Here is a 19,684-nt window from a genome sequence, read left to right as displayed (position 1 = left end):
TGCATGCCACCCATGCATGCACAGGGAGAACATGCAGAAAGACCAGGGCTGGGAATTGAACCCAGAACCTTCTTGCTGCAAGAAAACAGCTCTACCAACTGCACCACTGTGCAGCCTATTTAAAGTGCAAAATGTATATTTATCTGAGAATGTTTGTTTTACCTTTGTTGAGTCTATATACTCCAGTTAACGATTAACTGATGACTAAATTAGTTGATAATTTCAAACAATCGATTAATCACAATTAATCTGATTAATTGTTTCAGCCCAAATCTGTTAGAGACATAGCCTACAAGGTTTGTTTATCATTTTCACACGCTTATTATGTTCCTTTCATTTCACAATTATTCTTCATTTTATGCTGTTATATTACATAGGATACAATAAAATGTACTGAAGTTGTGGTTATTCTCTGACTAAATGTAAACAAATTCAGGGGGTGTGAATAAATTTGCATGCCACAATACCTGTACTTCTTACTGGAGGTTCAGATGGTACTTTACAGAATATTCCCCAGTTTCAGATAACGGAGCGTCATAAAATGAAACGCATGTAATTGTTCTCTACCGCCATCTGCTGGCTAATGCAACAGAAACACTCTGTGCTCCATATTTTAGACAGCAGAACTTCGTCATTTCAGCCACATCTGTGCACATTTGCATAAACAAAACATATATATATGTTTTGTTTATGCCAGGGCTCACTCAACATAGCTCTGAAGAAGGACCAGAATCTGCTCCGTTCATGAAGCATTGTTCTATCCCCATTGAAGATTTTCCTCAATGTGGACACCATGCCTGGAACAAAATTATATTTTCCACAAACTCTTTAGAACTAAATGTAGATGTTTTAGGCTTAAATGTAGATTTAATTCAAAAAGTTACTCCAAAAACAACACATATATCATGACCTAGAGGGAAATAACAAATAAAGCAACTTAAAACATAAGTAAGCTATTGTGTGATTGGAATATTACGTTTTTTTTAGTACATAATAAACATTTTTAATTTGAATGTTTGTTTTTTTTGTATATATAGGGTCCACATGAAGCAAATCACCTCTGCCACAATTATTTACATCTCCGTTGCCCATACTTTGTACAATCCCCTTTTGCCATTAGTTTATTTCATAAACATGGAGGATACAGAAATATTGATCTTATTTGGAATGAGGCAGTACCTTTTGACATGATCCACTATTGCTGATGTGACACACAAAGACAATTTGACCATTAAAAGACACATCCCTCCAGCTCCTTTCTTTCATTTTGTTTATTTTACTACTTGTGTTTTGTTTTTTTATGTTGTGTGGCACTCACATTTACCTGTAAATTTATTCCTGGTGCAATACTAATTTACTCCACAAGATGGCAGTAGTGGCGCATAACAGAGACACTGACTTCCAAACTGTACGCAGGAGAAGCTCAGTGGGAGCCTAAGCTGAATAAGCTAGCGTCGCAGCAAAGCCGTTACCGAAGAAGCTAATTTTTGTGTAAAACAGGTAGGATAAGTGCACAAGTAATAGATATGTACCATTATTAGAAATGTTTGTAAATTTATAACAGTATTTTACTGGCGCCGATTCTATGTTGTTGACTATAAACGGCGGCTAGCCTAAATCCAATTACCGTTATTTGTATCCCCATTAGCCATTGCCGTGACAATGGCGACTCTGTGCGGTTCAGGGTTAGTTTAAATGATATCGACCGTTAGCTTCTAGGCAGTTTTACGGTCGTTTTCTACGGAAGCGTATTGCTATCACGGAGGAAAATGTTCGAATAATAACCACATTATAAGGGGATAATTGCTGTACAAATGTGCTATTTATTGTATACCCGTGACACTTGAGTTATACAGACACGATAATATATTGTACTAACATGATACGTTCAGAGTTAGGTAGTAACTAGTTGCATTTACTCAATTACATTTACGGTACCTTTTCAGAAAAAAAAAATTAGGAGTATTTTTGCTACACTGTACTTTTTACTTGAGTAATTTCATTATGAAACGTCACCTACTCTTACTTGAGTAAAATCTCTGGATTTTCTACCCACTGACTGAAAAACAAGCATGTTTTAACCAAAAATTCACCAGACAAAGACACACCTGCACTTTTTGTTAAAGTTTCATACGTTTTAAATCAAAGGGAACAGATGTGGAAATTTTCTTTTGTCTGATTTAATTTTGTGTTACTTATATGAATTATTGTCATTTCAGTCCTTAAAATACCAAAATTTCCATTTAACTTTATATTTTGACCCGTCTGATTATGTATTTTTAAAATATTAAGTGAGTGATAATCTGATCAGTTACTCAGTACTTGAGTAGACCTTTTACCAAATACTTTGTTACTGTTGCTTAAGTAAGTTCTTGTATGGCTACGTTTTACTTTAACTTGAGCAAAATATGCTGAAGTAGTGCTACTCTTATTTGAATAAAATTTTTGGGTACTCTACCTACCTCCGCTTATGGTATATAAACATGATAAGTATATTGCATAAACATGACAATTATATTGTGTAGGCATGAAACTTATACAGAGTACTTCACATCTACGTGGAGGGCGATACGAAACAGCTTCACTCTGAGACCTGGTGTCAAAAAGAGCCAGTGTGAGACACTGCGTTCACAAGTATTGTGTAAATGAGCTGCTGGATACCAACAAAAAATTTATGGTTTAACCGAAGAGCTGCTCTGCGTCAGCTAGGCCTTAACCCAAGCATAGGCCCAGTTTACACAGAGGCTCATTCAGCAGTTTAGTATGGTAGCTTCATGTTCCAGTTTATTTTATCAGAGGTCCCAGAATACAAATGGAATACTCATTATTAAACACTGCATTTTGTTTGTTTGCTTTAAAGGCAAATGAAACTTGTTTTTCATCATGCAAACTACTTCTCTGTGTAACGCTGGCGAAAACTTTGTTAATGGCTGAATGGAGGAGGGTTGTGATGGAAGGCGGAGCGTCGGAAAGAGCAGGGCCTTCTTAGAAAGACAGAGGCCCAATTGAAATTGCAAAGTCAAATTTCTCTTAAGTCATGTGTGACAAATACAGCATTTTTATAAGAATTGAAGACAACAGAGTTACTAGATTGTGCTTTAAAACAGCAGCATGTGCCTGGGAAATACGTAATTCTGCCCATTTAAAGATGTAATCCAAACATCAAAAATACAGAGAAGATAGTACTTAGGGATTATGTACAGTAAAGCAACATGTAACTAATGAACACAGGGCAGTCCAGCCTTGTTACTAAGGTGAGCTCCTTGCCTTGTGAGCCACTCCCACGAGGCGGTGCGTGTTTCAGGCAAGCTCTGTGAGTTGATCTGCACACAGATGCTGCCGTCAGCTCAGTACTACTGCTTCCTGTTTTAGAGCAGGGGAACCAACAGCCTACCCATGGGTGTCCTGAGGACAAGAAATAAACAGAAACGGATACAAGCATTCATTTGCTTGTGCGTAGTTTGCTTCATCCTCTACAAGTATCTGGGGTAAGTGTTGTCTGTTTTTCATGTGTCAGTTGATTCTGATTGGAAAAAATATTGTCCAATCACCTTTTTTTTTTTTTTAATCCCACATTCTTTGTAAGGTAATAAAAGGTTTTATGCACTTACTTTGTCTCTTCCCATAAAATGTGTTATTACTGATGAACGCAATTTTTATGAATTAGAAAAAGATACGTACAAAAGTCCCACCCCTTCACATGTGGTATCATTGAAAAGCCCTAAATGTCCTCTCCAGATACCAAAAGGAATTAATTAAGGAGAATGCAGAGGGTGGGAGATATTCAAGTTTAGAAATGTCCTCTACAGAGGACAAAAATGAACTACTGGTAGTCAGGAGGATTAAGCTATTTTTGTCTCTCCAGTACTTGGAGATTTGTGTAATTTTCCCCAAAAAATGTAGCTTAATATCTATCTGATACTGATATGTTTAATATTATTACACAAAGAATTTAGTAAAGAAATTATTTAACAAACCTGTGATGAGCTAAATAAATTTGTCCACGAGTGTGTCACAGTGTGTTTTGACTTCGCAAAAATGTGTTTCTGCTCCTTTGTTTTATACTTTTTTGCCTACTCAAGGCATCTGCAAATTCCTGCAGAGCACATCATGTGGTCAGTTCAAGAACAATAGCCCGTATGTCCCGTAACCTGATTGTGACTGGAACTATGCGCAGATTCTTTCAAAGCGTGCCACAAATGGACGTGAAGACGATCAAGAAGATGGGCCTGAACACCAACTCGTCCCAGTTCACCCTGGAGGAGAAGCCCTTCTGCATCCTCGGGGGATCCGTTCACTATTTCCGTGTGCCCAGGCCGTACTGGAGAGACCGGCTGATGAAGATGGTGGCCTGTGGCATCAACACCCTAACTACGTAGGGAGATAACTTGCACTGTGTTTGTTTTATGTCACAAACCCATTGCCATCACCTGAATGGTAATTAACGCATCCTGACAGATATGTTCCATGGAGTCTGCACCAGCCGGAGAAGGACGTGTTCAACTTCCACACGCAGTTGGATTTAGAGTAAGGAGAACGTTGGTTTGCTTGTCTTAACTGTAGAACCTGTTGGATTAATTAGAGACCATAGTTGTTGCTGGCTAAACTATTTGGAGAGGTCCAAAACAAGATTCCTGCATCACTTTCCTTAGCTTTCCTAACAATATTACCTGTTTTGAAACCTGGTTAGAAATATTCGCCTTCTGCTACCATCATGCAACCTGTGGGCTCAAGCAATAAAGGGAAGGGGAGAGGGAGTCCCACCTGACAACTGCCTAATCTCCACAACAGCAGCAACTTATTAAAGCAATTATCCACACAAGGGGATACGACACTACTGTTAGCTACTGTTGTTGCCAGGCACTTTTCACAGCCCTTTGTATCAGATTTTTAGATCTTTTTAGCATGGTCTTTCTCTTCTTCGCAGAGCATACATATCTCTGGCAGCTGAGCTGGGGTTGTGGGTTATTTTATGTCCTGGTCCCTATATTTCTGCCGACATGGACCTGGGAGGACTGCCAAGGTAACACTCACATTGTTTACATATGACCTCCTAAGACCACGAAGAAAGACATCCTCAGTTTTTTTGAAAGTTTGCTTCAGTATGTCAGACTTACCGAATTGTTTTCTTCTTTTTGAAGCAGTAATAAAATCTGAAGTTGCGTTCACAGTTTCCCATCTTGTCATGCATGTTTGTGTTTCAAGGAAACGTGCCGTAAGTGGGTCTAAATTTGACGAAACGAGGAGCAGTTTGTGTGATTTGATAAATCCTTAAAATGTGTGTGTTGCTTTTGACTTGCCTCTGTTCTGTAGTGTTTGTGTAGTGGGATAAATGGGTTAGATTGAGTCAGGATAGGATATGTTAGTTTTGATGTGATGTCACGTTTACATTTTTGAGGATGAAAGATCAATGTTCATAGATTGCACACAATTCTTAGCTAAAAGTAATCAGAAAATAGGTTAGGCTGTCGTTAACTGGAGCCTCTCTACACATGGCGAGGTGCGTAGTACACACGGGAAGTCTCAGAGTTCAGACGATCGTGTCACAGAGTTCATTGCTGTCTTTAAGTGTCTGAAGATTAGGAAGGTGATGGTGCAATATTATGTAAAACTGTCTTCATAAAATACTGAAAGAGAAGGCAGATAAGTAGCAGTTGGAATTTTTTTATGCAGCTGGCTCCTCAGAGATGAGAATATGAGACTAAGGACCATGCACCCTGGCTTCATTCAGGCTGTCAACACCTATTTTGACAAACTTATACCAAAAGTGGTTCCATTTCAGGTCAGTTTTAAATTGGAAATGAGTGTATTGTATGTAGCTCTACTTTGTTGCCATAGCCTAAAATACTTGTTTGTGAATTCCAGTTCAACAAAGGGGGTCCTATTATTGCGGTGCAGATTGAAAATGAATATGGATCCTTTGCAAAGGACCAAAGGTACATGTTATTCATTAAAGAGGTAAGGTTATTATCTTTTATTAAGACTATTTCTGTCATGTGTAGTGGTTGGTGGTGGTGAGGAGACACAGAGACCCAGGTTGTAGAAGAAAATGATGAATTTAATGAAGAGTGTTGCTCAAAAGCAGTCCAGATCTCAGGCAGCACAGCAGAGCAGAAACACAGAGGCTCAGCAACTGAATTAAACAAAGACTGACGCGACGAGCTAATGCCGACACAGGACTTAACAGTTCAACTATGCCGACAGACAAACTATCATAGACAAGGACCCGACAAGAGACAAAGACAACAAGTTTAAATACACAGGGAGGGTAATCAGATAACTAGACACACCTGGGACGCAATCAACAGGGAAGACGCAGAGACAACAGAGACTCACAGGACAGAGACTAAACACAGAAAACCCTTAAAAATAAATACACAGAAACGCGTATCATGACAATTTCCCCAAAATACAGGCAGGTATTTTGCCATCAACAGACCATTCTGACGTGTTTTATCTCTTTTTATGTTGAAAGGCTTTACAGTCCAGAGGAATCAGTGAGGTCTTTCTCACATCAGATAACATCAACTCATTTAAGTCGGGGGGTGTTGATGGAGGTACGTCAGTGTGCACACGTATACAGACAGAAAAACAAAGTTTAACGTGTTATCTGTTGTCTCAAAGCTCTCCGGGCAATAAAGCTACGGAAATTGAATCAGAGAATCGTCCAGGAGCTGAGCTCTGTCAAGGTCTTTAATATTTATTTTCACACCAGCTCTCTGATTTTTATTGGATGTGTTAGCTGACACTTCAGATCCTTCTTGTACTGGTTTTCAGCCCAACAAGCCTTCCTTGGTGATGGAATACTGGACTGGCTGGTATGATACATGGGGGGACCTTCACCATGTGCTAGCTCCAGAAGGTAATTCATGCCCACTATGCCAGCACCGTCCTTTTCATTAAATTGTATCCTCTCTGCTGATGTTATGCTGTTTAGCGGTTTTGTTTTGTACGTGCATTGTCCAGTGTTAGATTTTACGTGTCTTAAATCTTTGTTATTCTCTGGAATCTCATTCTTAAAACCCAAAGTCTTCTACACTAAACTACAGCAACACTTGAATCCTGAATTTTAACTAATTTATAGGAATGTGTTTTTATAAAGTATCCACACTAAGGGTGTGAGTACTTTGACACTGTGACAAGATATTCATACAACCAGCACTGTACCATTTTAGATTTATAATAATACTTTATTTTTTCCGACATGTTACTTCTTACTTTAAGTAGTATTAATGTCTTAGATAGGCAAAGTCCTGACTTGAATCTGTTAAAGAATTTATGAGGGAAACAACGACAAGGTAGATGTGAAGAAGGCCTTCAATCTTCCTTATCGGACCTCAAACTTGGAGCTCATATCAAAAGATAAATCACCAAAACACCGGCGAAACAAGAAAAATAAAAACCTACTCAGGAATTATAAGAAGGATTTGATTACTGTGACGCTTCTCACTGATTGCTGTGATGAGTAGAAACTACTCAGCATGCCTTTTTAATAACGGGTAATAAAATCAAAAGTGATGTTTTCTTGAATGAATGAGTGTTTGGTGAGTATCAGGAACACAACCTGGTTAATTTAAATCCAAATCTGACAGAGGTATGAATACTTTTGGACTGAACTGGATTTGTCAAAGTGAGAAGGCAGATGTTAAAACAAGGAGTCATACTACTTTAGCACCTGCTGTTATGTCATTATTTAAAACCTTCCTTAAAGAGTTTTAAATATGTAAAAATGCTTCATACCGCAAAGGTAACTAATGAAAGGTTGATCTTTATGCTACTATTGCTAGTTCTGATGAGTTTGTGAAAATATAATTTTGTTCCAGACATGGTGTCCACAGTGAGGAATATTCTGAGAAGAGGCATGTCTGTCAATCTGTACATGTTCCATGGAGGATCCAGTTTTGGCTTCATGAACGGAGCAGATTCTGATCCTTCCTACAGAGCTTTGATCTCCAGCTACGGTGAGTGAGCTCTGGCATAAACAAAACAGCCGTGTTGTTCATGTAAATGTGCACAGATATGGTTGGAATGATGAAGCTCTGCTGTCTAAAGTATGGAGCATAGTGTTTCTGTTGTATTAGCCAGCAGATGGCGGTAGAGAACACTGACTGTATTTTCTGATGCGTTTCAGATTATGACGCTCCGTTATCTGAAGCAGGGGGATACACTGCAAAGTACCACCTTCTAAGGGATTTATTTTCTCAATTCAACCGTAAGTTAACCTTCAGCATGAAGTACAGGTATTGTGGCATGCAAAATTATTCACACTCCTTGAACTTGTTTATATTTTGTCAGAGAACAACTACAACCTCAGTACATTTTATTGGTATTTTATGTAATATAATAGCATAAAGTGTAGAATAATTGTGAAATGAAAGGAAAATAATAAGCGTGTGAAAATGATAAATATAAACCATCTTTTACTATTCTAGTGGCAAACCTTGTAGGCTATGTCTCTAATAGCTCACAGCATCTAGAGTTGGGCTGAAACAATTATTCAGATTAATCGTGATTAATAGATTATTGAAATAATTATCAACTAATTTAGTAATTGATTAATTGTTATCTGGGGTATACAGACTAAGAAAATGCCATTTGGTGAAGAAACAACCATTTCAGAACATTTGCATTTATAAAGATATTTAATTACACACAGAAGACTCTGTTTACTAATTTGGCAACCTTTACAGGCAGCTGGTTTCACTGGATTTTATTCAGAGTTATCAGAACAACAGAGTCACATTTTAAAATTTCGCATTGTAGAATATTTTTGAAAAGCCTTCATCCTTTTCCTTCCACTTCACTATTATGGACCAGATAGTGTTGGTCTGTCACATAAAATCCCAAAGAAATACATTGGGGTTTGTGGTTCTAATGTGACAAAATATTGAAGAGTTATGATAGCTTTTACAAGGTGCTGTTACTGAAAGACATTGTTGTCTGATTTGTTTTTCATGTTTGTGCAGCAAAAGGACACAACCTCCCAGACATACCGAAGTTGCGTCACAGTGATTCCTACGAAACTGCCATCATGTTCCAGCATCTGTCATTATGGGATGCTTTAAGCTTCGCTGAGGGTGTGAGTTTTACATACAGTGATAAGTCTAACGGAGTAGAAGTTAGTTTCCCAGTCAGATTATTGTTTTATAACTCCTCTGCAGCCTTTCACGTCATCCAAGCCAGTAAACATGGAGAACCTACCTGCAAACAATGGCAACGGCCAGTCATATGGCTACACTCTGTATGAGACCACCATCACTAGAGGAGGGATGCTACAGTCAGGTGACAATGTTCGGGATCGCGCCATGGTGAGTCATTGTTACTGCCCACAAAGCTGTGAGTAAAGACTCTGTTGAGGTTGCGTTACTTTTTACTTCTTAGTAGAATTATGGTTCATGCACTGAAAAACGGCTGGGTGAAAAATGGCAGCGCATCTGCATGCATGGTGAGTCGAAGACTTTTGGGCAATGGTGGTGTGACAAGAACTGCAAAGAAAAAATCCCCTTCAAGAACAACACACAAGGACAGAGAGCAGAAGATTGGTACAAAGTTAATATGAGTCGCCACGAGGACTGCGCGATGCTAATCGTGAGACGTTCTGATGAGATTTATTCGTTCTTATCCAAGGGAGTGAGTTTCCTCACAGCTCTGCCAAAGAACACTGCCATTAATAAAACATCTGCAAGTTTTTTCTCCAGTCAGAGTCACCAACTGATTTGTGTTTTCTAACAGAAAAAAGCATTTTAGACCCAGTGGCATAGAAACATCAGATCTTTACTGAAGTAGGTTGGTTGTTCTCTAAACTCATAAATTAAGGAGTGACACTTGGCAAGCATTGATGTCTGGAATTTAGCTTGACAAAATCAGCTAGCTTTCCATGTCACTGGTTGTTGTTTGCTGAATATATATTTTTGGTTTTATTTATTTGTTTTACAATATGTTGAGTGTTACTTCAGTTAGTGCTCTGGGTTAGCTAGGCCGTTGTGTAACCCTGCTCCCCTGAAGGTAGCTTACACTTCCTGCTACAGCTTCCTTTGCTCCGTCTACACAATTTTGCTCAATTATCATCTCCCTTCAGTGCTCTGTCAGGGATTTCCACCCATTGAGCTCAATTTCTTCTACTGAATTTCAACCAGGCCAATCAGCAAACAAAAAGGGGAGTTACGAATGATGGCATCAATGTTGTGTGCTGTTTTCAAGTTGTAGTCTTCCTCTACATGGTTGTAGTTTGGCAATGACAGCAGAGGAAATGAACGAAGCCATTCAGTCCGTGTTGGGCACTCTTCCAAATATTGGGTCATTAAAGTCTGAGCCAGAGGAATGTATGAGACATTTTGTCCCTGGAAAGATAAAATCCAGTGGCCCTACTCCCCACAGGATTGTTTAAAGATCCTGCAGTGGCTTCCTTTGCGATCGAGCTAGCGCATTACATATGTCACGGCCAAACGTTAGCAGTTGGGTAAAATCAGACCCGATCATTTCAAACGTCAAGAGAGTCCACGCCTCCAGCAAGCAATCTTTTCACAATAGCTGAGGGTTCAGATCCTCTAGATGAAGCAAAGCGTAGAACAAGTGGCTGTTTTTACCAGGCTCTCGCTGGGTAGTTCCTTCGTCGTTTTGGTTTGAGTAAACTTTTGAAGTTTTATACATTGCATGAATGCCACATAAACTGTGGCACAGAACCACTTTTCTTGTAGGGAACCAGAACATGGGTATTTCATAAGTAAATTGAAAAATCCCATTTTGTCCTGCAGGTGTTTGTAGACAGAAAATATATTGGTCTTTTGAAGCGCCAGATCCTTGAGCTGGCTGTTCCTGATGGTAAGGTATGAACAATAAAGGTCCCTTTTTTATTGGCTGCGATGGAACCCAAAGTTGTGTCTGATTGGGTGTATACATTGAAGTGTTTCATCCCCACAGGAAGAGCGGACTTTGAGCTTCCTGGTTGAAAACTGTGGACGAGCTCACCAAGGAAAAGACCTTGACAAACAACGTAAAGGTGACCAGCAGCAATGGCTGCAGATTCTTTGCTTTACATGCGATGAAATTACTCCCATTGTCAGAGGTTAGCTGATGAGTCACTTTTCATTTTTGCTCTCTCAGGTCTGGTGGGGGACATTTTATTCAACGGCATCCCCTTGCGGGGTTTTACAATATACAGCCTGGATATGAAACTCAACTTTATTGAAAGGTTTGTGTGAAATATTAAACTTTATTGAACAACCTGCATTCAACTTCCACCTGGTTTAAAAATGTGTTTGAAGGAATCTTTTTCAGTCTTAATCAGGCACCTTGGCAAAATCTCCCAGAAAGCCCCAGCTTTCCTGGATTTTTCATGGGAAGGGTGTTTGTGTACAGCTATCCGAGTGACACGTTTGTAAAGCTGCCAGTAAGTGAAATAAGACTTTAGTTTTTTCTTTTGTTTGTTTGTGTTTTAACACTGAAAAACTGATTGAAAAACTGAAAGCAGAATAGCAGAGGTTTCTTTAGTGTTTTGTTTGTGTGAATGATGCTGCAAAGCCAACTTATGCTCACTGATTTGTCTGTGTTGTTCTGTTTGCTAATGCAAATGTTTTAGGGCTGGGGAAAAGGTGTTGTGTTCATAAACAGTCTGAATCTCGGTCGCTATTGGTCACTGGGTCCACAGCAGTCCCTCTACCTCCCTGGGCCTTTTCTCCACAGTGGAATGAACCAGGTAAAGCTGCTCACAGACAGTCCTTTATTCAATCAATCAGGTTGTAAAAAGCGATGTCATTTATTTTAAAACATGCTTTGAAAAGGTTGATGTTATAGTTAGGTGTAATAAAGTTACAGCAGCTATTCCTTCTTTTGTGAGTGTAACAGTATAATGTTTAGGACTGCAACTTATGACTATTTTAGTTATTGATTAATCTATAATTACTATATACCCTTAAGTAATATTCAATATGCCTAAACAGCCCAACAATTCACTATACGCTGGTTATTCAATTCAATTCAAACATACCTTATTGATCCCAAAGGGAAATTAAATGTTGTTCAAGATTCTTTATAGAGTTGTTGCAGAGGTTGATGGCTGTGGGCAGGAAATATCTCCTGTAGCAGTCTGCATTACAACGAATTTGAAGAAGCCTCTGACTCAAGACACTCTGTTTTTATATTTTATGTTATATATGCCAGTCACATGAAGAGGATTGTCCCTGATTTTCTTGATTTTATGTAAAGTCCCTCTTTACACTGTCATTTCCAGGGGTTCTCCAGCAGTGCCCTACTCTAGTTAATCATTATTCTATCAGTCCTTGTGTGAATTTGTTTGTTTTGGACATAGAATCATCAAACATAAATCAGAGCAGATGTTTATATGTGTAATTCTTCCCTTTGTTTAATTAATTAGATCATTGTATTTGAGGAGAAGGAGGGAGACTCCAGTGTCCAGTTTGAGGATTCACCTGATCTGGGCATGGAAACAGAAATCGAGTGAACATCTGGGTGTGAAAATGATCCTCATCTTGATGTATAACATGTTTATTTTCCTGTTTTTACAAAATGTTTTTTACTGTGATTGTATTTGAATAAACGGTCTGTTTACGGTCTACAGTTATGTTGTACAATCATAAATTTTAAGTATTTTATAGTACACGTTAAGCACAGCTTTCCAGTTTTTAACCTACAAATTTGAAAAGTACATTTTTATTCAACCCTTGAATTTCCATGAATAGACCTAATGAGTAAATTTATGTGTAATATCAGTATAAATTCAGCTATTCTGAGATGTTCTCAAAGTTTTTTAGCGAACATCGGATAGCAAACACCATAATGAACACAAAGGAACGCAGCACACAGATCAGGGAGAGAGTGTGAAGTTTAAGACAGACTCTCCGATCTGTGGGACCCATGGAAATAAAAAAAAGTTAACAGGAGTATTGCTAAAAACACAAACCTACCAATATGCAGGGTGTCTGCTTGAACATCCTTAAAAAGGCTTAAGTTCTCTGATCTATGGAACCCATTGAAATAAAAAACAGGAGTATTGCTAAAACCACATGCTTAAAAAGTATTAAGTTCTAAAATTAAGGCCGTAAAATGTCTTAATTGCATTTTTCCCTAAATTAAGTTAGCCTTAAAGCATAGGTTTTTAATGTTGTCGTGGCTGGACTATTTAATATTATACTGCTTATGCACAGGCATCTATACTATGTTCTTTTGGCTACTGGTAACTATGAAATTACTTCACACTTATATAGCGCTTTTCTGGACAAAGATGCACACGCACATTCACACTGCAGGTGGCAAGCTACAGGACTGTAGCCAAAGATGCTCTGGGGTAGCCTGACAGAAGTGAGGCTGCCACACACTGGCGCCATCGACCACTATGATCAGGCAAGGTGAGTGAAGTGTCTGGCTCAGGGACACAAAAACAGACAAAATATGGAATAGTTCAAGGTGTATGAATACTTTTTCAAGCCACCGTATTAAGTTTGTGCTTCATGAGTGAAAAGGTAGCAGAATTAAATGAATACAAACACATGTGTAAAACAAAACCTTGTTTTATGGGACAGAATAAGTTGCTTGTTCCTGAAACCCAGACATCACTAAAACAGTTGTGTCCACGTGAAATGCAATGGTGCCCCCTGCAGGTCACACTGTGAACTGCGCAAACACTTCACACGTGACCTGTTCAGCAGAAGAGGCTTCAAAGTTAAAGTAAAGACACTGAAAACGCCTCATCTACCTCAACACAGGTAAAGTTTCCACTGAATGCAAGTAAATGTGACTACGATTAAGGGAAAATTGTACAGCAGGGCTTTAACTCCAGTTCAGGAGGGTCGGTGTCCTCCAACCTTTAGATGTGTCTTCTTTAACGCACCTGAGTCAAATCATGAGGTCAGAGGTCATTAGTACCACTCTGGAGAACTTGACTGTCCTAAGCAGCCATTTAATTCAGGTGTGTTGGACCAGGACGTATCTAAATGTTGCAGGACACCCGACATCAATGCCTGGATCTGAGGATCCTGTTAGAGGATCAGTGTCTTCCTGCAGCAGCTCCATCGGATCAGAAGGTAGATGAGTTCTGAAGGATCCTGATCGTCCAGAAAGTGAAATGACACCAGACCCGATCCATCAGTCAGCCGTTTCGTCCTGTGTAGAGATAAATATAAAATGTTATTGATGCACATAGAAATTCAATAAACTAGAATTGAAAGGTAATTTATTTAACTTAATTATATTCACTTAGTGAATAAAGTAAAAGGCAAATCAAAAGATCTCACAAACTATATATACAAATCAGTGATTCTTGAGAATAGGGACAAAACAGGTCCTATGGATAAAGCACAAAATTTGAATAAAATATACACAAAATATATTTTTTTCAAATATCTGACTAAACTAACCTGGGTCATGTGAGCACAACAATGTATATTTTCCAGGTATTTGCTGAATATTTTTTTATTTTAAACATTGTAGTTGGTGGATGATGCGAGAAGGACCTCGCTGCAGCAAACAGAAAGGGGCGGGGACGGACAATTGTCAGTCTCTTACCTTATTTGGAAATGGGGCCATTGCAATCCGCAAGTGAAGGGGGCGCTAGTTCCTATACTTCTGTTTTTATTTTCTTTTGAAATCTGTGATATATTTTCACCTTTAGGAAGGAGTTTCACTCTCAGAATGTATTTGAACTTCTCTCTTTTATTTACTTCACGGCAGCTCACAGTTTTAAGCAAATTCTGTAGCTTTCGGTGTACTTCTAAATCTGCTCCTTAGTCGCATCTTTTCGGGCCTGCTACTGCCTCTAGTGGCCTGGGGGTGGTAACACAACCAATATAGTTACATTACTAAATCAGAATACCACAAATTCTTTATTATTTACTATTAATTCTGGCATTACTGGCATTGTAAAACAACATATTTTTTTATTTTCTTAAGGAAGTAGAGCTAGTTAAATGACAAACAATACCTTTATACATTATAAATAAATTCTATATAGCTCCATCAATTATAGGAAGAACGAAAGAAATAAGGAGACATGAAAAACAACATAATCAACTATAATAAAAATATCATTTGCAATGTATACATAAGAAATTTAATTGAGCAAAAGTTAATAACAAACACATGAATTACAGAAGAATAACAATCCAGGTTGTTACAACCAGTGTTGTTAAACAGATAAGCAAAAAATATTTTTTTTGCTTTTACAGTGCCGACTTTTTATTGTAGAGTTTTTATTGTAGAGTCTTGTATCTATAAAAAAATAAGATGAAACTATTTAATCTATCAACGAGAAATTTTTCCTTTAACTCTAAAGGAAAATTAAAAGTTAAAAGGAACCTTACAACTTGGGATGGTAGAGGACGCAAGTCACGCAACTTGGGAGAGGACGCTGGCGCTGAATGTTCACCGCTTCTCCACGAAAAACAAGCCGCTCTGTCGTGGCCAGCTGCCGTCATCTCTTACTGGATTTTCTCCTGTGCTATTCTTCAAGTTATGCTGTGGATTGTATCGCTCTGCTTCCTGAATATCTGTCTTGGAGCCGTGGGTCTGCTATTAGCGGTTAGCTCTATGCTAGCTTCTCCCGGCTTGGCTGGCTCGTCGATGTTGACCTATTCCGCTTCCCAGCTGATTGGACTTAACTGCTCCATCCCACCTTGTGTTTCCATCTTAAAATCACTGGGTCTTCTGGTCACAAAGAGAGGGAAGGTCGTCCACACAGAAGGGGTCTCGCACCCAGAAGGAACAACAGCAGACACAGAGGACAGTTACATGTACCTGGGAATACCGCAAGCAAATGGCAACCTTGGTGAGGTCACAAGGAAAGGAGCCACAGCCAAATGCCTCCAAAGAATAAGGCAAGTCCTGAGAAGCCAGCTCAATGGCAAGAACAAGATCCATGCAATAAACAACTACACCTTACCAGTAATCAGAGACCCTGCAGGAATAACTAGCTGGTCAATGGAAGAGATAAAGACCACGGATGTTAAGACACTCAGAAACTACAAACCATGCATGGAGGGTTCCACCCCAAACCCAGCACTCTGACTAAACACGAGTCACAAGGACTATGAACAATATATAAATAATTAAATTGTGGAGGGCCCCCTGCTGGTCATGGCCCCTAGAATTGTCATCACTTTTCACCCCTTTACCGCGCTCCTGAGTAAAGGCATACATGGCACATGAAAATATACTGAAGACGAATAACTCGCCTTTAAAGAAGCTCTGCTTCTTCCGATGTGCAAGTCCACAAACTTTCTGGAAGCCTCCTGCACCTTCCCACGCACCGCTGAGCTGAAGCATTCACTCCAGTGACAAAAATAGTCAAATCCAGTTTACTCAAAATAAAGTAGTCTTGTACTTTTCTCAGGCCAAACATGTACATTGCTCACATTACTTGAGTTGAATAAACAATTTAGTGACACTTGAGTNCCGCTTCCCAGCTGATTGGACTTAACTGCTCCATCCCACCTTGTGTTTCCATCTTAAAATCACTGGGTCTTCTGGTCACAAAGAGAGGGAAGGTCATCCACACAGAAGGGGTCTCACACCCAGAAGGAACAACAGCAGACATAGAGGACAGTTACAAGTACCTGGGAATACCACAAGCAAATGGCAACCTTGGTGAGGTTACAAGGATAGGAGCCACAGCCAAATGCCTCCAACGAATAAGGCAAGTCCTGAGAAGCCAGCTCAATGGCAAGAACAAGATCCGTGCAATAAACAGCTACGCCTTACCAGCAATCAGAGACCCTGCAGGAATAACTAGCTGGCCAAAGGAGGAGATAAAGACCACGGATGTTAAGACACTCAGAAACTACAAACCATGCATGGAGGGTTCCACCCCAAATCCAGCACTCTGACTAAACACGAGTCACAAGGAAGGTAAATAAGGCAGGTGATTCCTTGAGTTTTCTAAATTGAGGGAACCAAACCTTTTTGGAATCCTAAAGACCTTTAATGGAAATAAAGGCCCCTCTTAGAGGATTAAGAGGCAGAGCGATTCTGTGAAGACGTTTGCAGTCTAAAGAGGAAATCCCACCCAATTCAAGAAGAATGGGTCTAACAAGTTGGTTAGCACTAAAAAAAGTGCTAAAAATCTTTTAAACCTGTGAAATATCCCTTTAATGATTGCTTTTAGTGACAGTTTAAACAACCAATAACTGGCACGGTCTGATTTCACATCAGCCAATCAGGTTGATAGTCCCGCCCCTTTAACTACAGCGCTGAGATTTAGCTCAGATTGCGTCTAACTCTCGTGAGAGCTGAGAGCTGACGGTTGTTCCGGAGAGACAGCAGGCGCAAATCGTGACACAGCACCTACTAATGGAACTTCCGGTGGCAGGTTTCATTATGCGCCACAAGTGCCGCTGTTTTCGGGGCTAGCTGCCAGTGTTGTCACTGACTTCGTCTGATTTCGGCACCTCATACTAGCACTTCCGCTGACACCTCCCATTATGCGCCACTAGAGCCACTGTTTTCGGGACTAGCGGTCAGTGTTATCACTGACTTCGTCTGATTTCGGCTGACCTCGGCACCTCGTACTGGCACTTCCTCTGACACCTGCCATTAGTGCCACTGTTTTCGTGGCTCACGGTCAGTGTTGTCAACTGTTGAGAAAATAAATTTAAACTAAGCTAGTTTTAAAACCTAACATGTCTTGATTCAAATGGCCTAATTGTGGTTTTGAAATCAGTAACGTATTCTGGCCTATTGACCTTTAATTTACCTGTAGTTACAGCAGATGGTTTGCTAGGATCGTTTGAACTGCCTTTTGTCTGTGTGGAAAAACAATACAGTAGAAGTTGTAGCTTTTCACACTCATCTGTGAAAGGCCAAACACGGCAGGGGTTTCTGGCTTGAGAGAGGGTCAGAGATAGCTCCTGGTTGGATGAGCAAAGATACGCCTTATTTGAATAAATTAAAGATAAGAATACGCCTTTTACTATAAAACTTTCTAGACAGAAGTAACAAATTAGATTGGCTCTTGCAACTCTCCAAAGATGTCTTTGCACGTCTTTGCTTTTCTTTCTTTCTTTCTTCTTTCCATTTATGTCAGGTAAATGAATGTATGTCTCCATTGTTCTGCAGTTTCTGTTTTAATTTTATGCATTGTCTTATATTGGATTAAACTCTGTAATTCTGTGAGGTCAACATGCATTGTTGTTTTCCTTGTGGCCACACGTGGCTTGCGGAGAGGACCTGGGATCCAAGAGGAAGAGAGAGCCAGACTTTTTTCAAAGTTAACCAATTTAGATATTCTTCCTTAACACTGACTTCGGCTGACTTCGGCACCTCGTACTGGCACTTCCTCTGACACCTACCATTAGTGCCACTGTTTTCGGGACTAGCGGTCAGTGTTGTCACTGCCTTCGGCTGACTTCGGCACCTCGTACTTGCACTTTCTCTGACACCTGCCATTAGTGCCACTGTTTTCAGGGATACCGGTCAGTGTTGTCGCTGACTTCGGCACCTCGTACTGTGTTAAGGAAGAATTTCTAAAATAGTTAACTTTGGTAAAAGTTTGGCTCTCTCTCTTCCTTTAGATCCCAGGTCCTCTCGGCGGGCCACGTGTAGCCACAAGGAAAACAACAATGCGTGTTGACGTCACAGAATTACAGAATTTAGTCCAATATTAGAAACAACTTATGAATTAACAACAAAACTGCAGAACAACAGAAACATACATTCATTACCTGAGACAAAAAGATAAAAAAGAAAAGGCAAAGACGCGTCTTTGGAGAGAGCTGGTGCAAAAAAGGCAAAATAGTGGCAGCTATCTGACTCATTACTCCTGGGCACAGCTTTTATAATGTAGGTGTGTCTTTCCTTTTTAATATATTCAATTAAGGCGTACCTCCGCTTGACCAACTGGAAGCTACCTTGGACACTCAGAAAAACTTAGAACTTCCCCTAATGTACTGCAGTGAACAAAGGCCATTTGCTCTTTTGTTTAACAAACGAAGAGGAGAGCCTCATCCTAAACTCCTGCGGTTTTAAAACCATCTAAATAAAGGATATACTGAGAATAGGATTTCACAGATATGTGTGAAAGCCGGAGTCTCTCCCGCTATCTCTCCCTACATAAATTCTCAGGAACAAACTTAAATTTTATAATTAATCTAAGGAAAGTTTATGTTAACAAACTCAGTTTTGCTCTTCTGCACTCAGCATCCCAAAAGATTGAGTCCTGCCTTAAACCAAAAATAACACATAAAATCAACAGAACAAAATGAGGTACAATTCCTTTTTTCTAACCTATGAAACATAATATTCAATCCTAAGTATACAAGTAAACACAATCATTTTCCAAGACCCCATTTAGCATAAATCCTGAGTAATTTTCTAATACTAAACAAAACATTTTCATTTAATTCTAACAGTCAGAAATAATACAGTTTTCAAATCCATTCATCATCGTCTAAATTAATTCTAAAACTAAGTAATGCAATTTCCATCAGAGAATGCTATCTATAACTAAGAAAAATATCTTGTAAATAAATGTTAGTGGTTCAAAATCTTCACACAACCCAGATGTTCACAGAAGAATTCTGATCTCCTGTGAACTTGGCAAGTTCCTGTTTCCCAAGGTAATGTAAATGATACTGGCCTCTACTTTCCTGCATATGTTAATCTATGGCCTCCTGTCCTATGTGTTACAACCACAGGGGTCCAGGGAGAAGCTCTACAGATCACCCCATTTTCCTTGGTA

At 39.4% G+C, this 19,684-nt stretch overlaps 1 protein-coding gene across 1 annotated transcript; it reads left to right on the top strand.

Annotated features, from left to right (window-relative positions):
• The first annotated feature begins 1,279 nt into the window (after nt 1-1,279).
• On the top strand, nt 1,280-12,576 carry LOC103142128 (beta-galactosidase-1-like protein 2). Its single transcript, XM_007558017.2, has 20 exons — nt 1,280-1,500; nt 3,373-3,488; nt 4,178-4,375; nt 4,459-4,527; nt 4,928-5,023; nt 5,674-5,782; nt 5,866-5,958; nt 6,476-6,557; nt 6,625-6,689; nt 6,778-6,862; nt 7,824-7,961; nt 8,132-8,212; nt 8,967-9,079; nt 9,162-9,308; nt 10,755-10,826; nt 10,921-10,999; nt 11,104-11,191; nt 11,278-11,389; nt 11,579-11,695; nt 12,374-12,576. Exons 2-20 carry the CDS (start codon nt 3,397-3,399, stop codon nt 12,458-12,460), a joined length of 1,923 nt encoding a protein of 640 aa, XP_007558079.1. The 5' UTR covers nt 1,280-1,500; nt 3,373-3,396; the 3' UTR covers nt 12,461-12,576.
• Nucleotides 12,577-19,684: the final 7,108 nt, after the last annotated feature.

The sequence above is a fragment of the Poecilia formosa genome, unplaced genomic scaffold (genome assembly GCF_000485575.1).
Source record: "Poecilia formosa unplaced genomic scaffold, Poecilia_formosa-5.1.2 Scaffold93, whole genome shotgun sequence".
Lineage (NCBI taxonomy): Eukaryota > Metazoa > Chordata > Actinopteri > Cyprinodontiformes > Poeciliidae > Poecilia > Poecilia formosa.
This window is presented reverse-complemented; position numbering and strand designations above follow the sequence as displayed.

Coding starts and splice junctions, on each gene's coding strand:
- LOC103142128 (XM_007558017.2), top strand. CDS start 3,397: ATGGGTGTCCTGAGGACAAGAAATAAACAGAAACGGATACAAGCATTC. Junction 4,528..4,927: donor CACACGCAGTTGGATTTAGA/GTAAGGAGAACG, acceptor TCTTCTTCGCAG/AGCATACATATCTCTGGCAG. Junction 9,309..10,754: donor ATGTTCGGGATCGCGCCATG/GTGAGTCATTGT, acceptor TTTGTCCTGCAG/GTGTTTGTAGACAGAAAATA.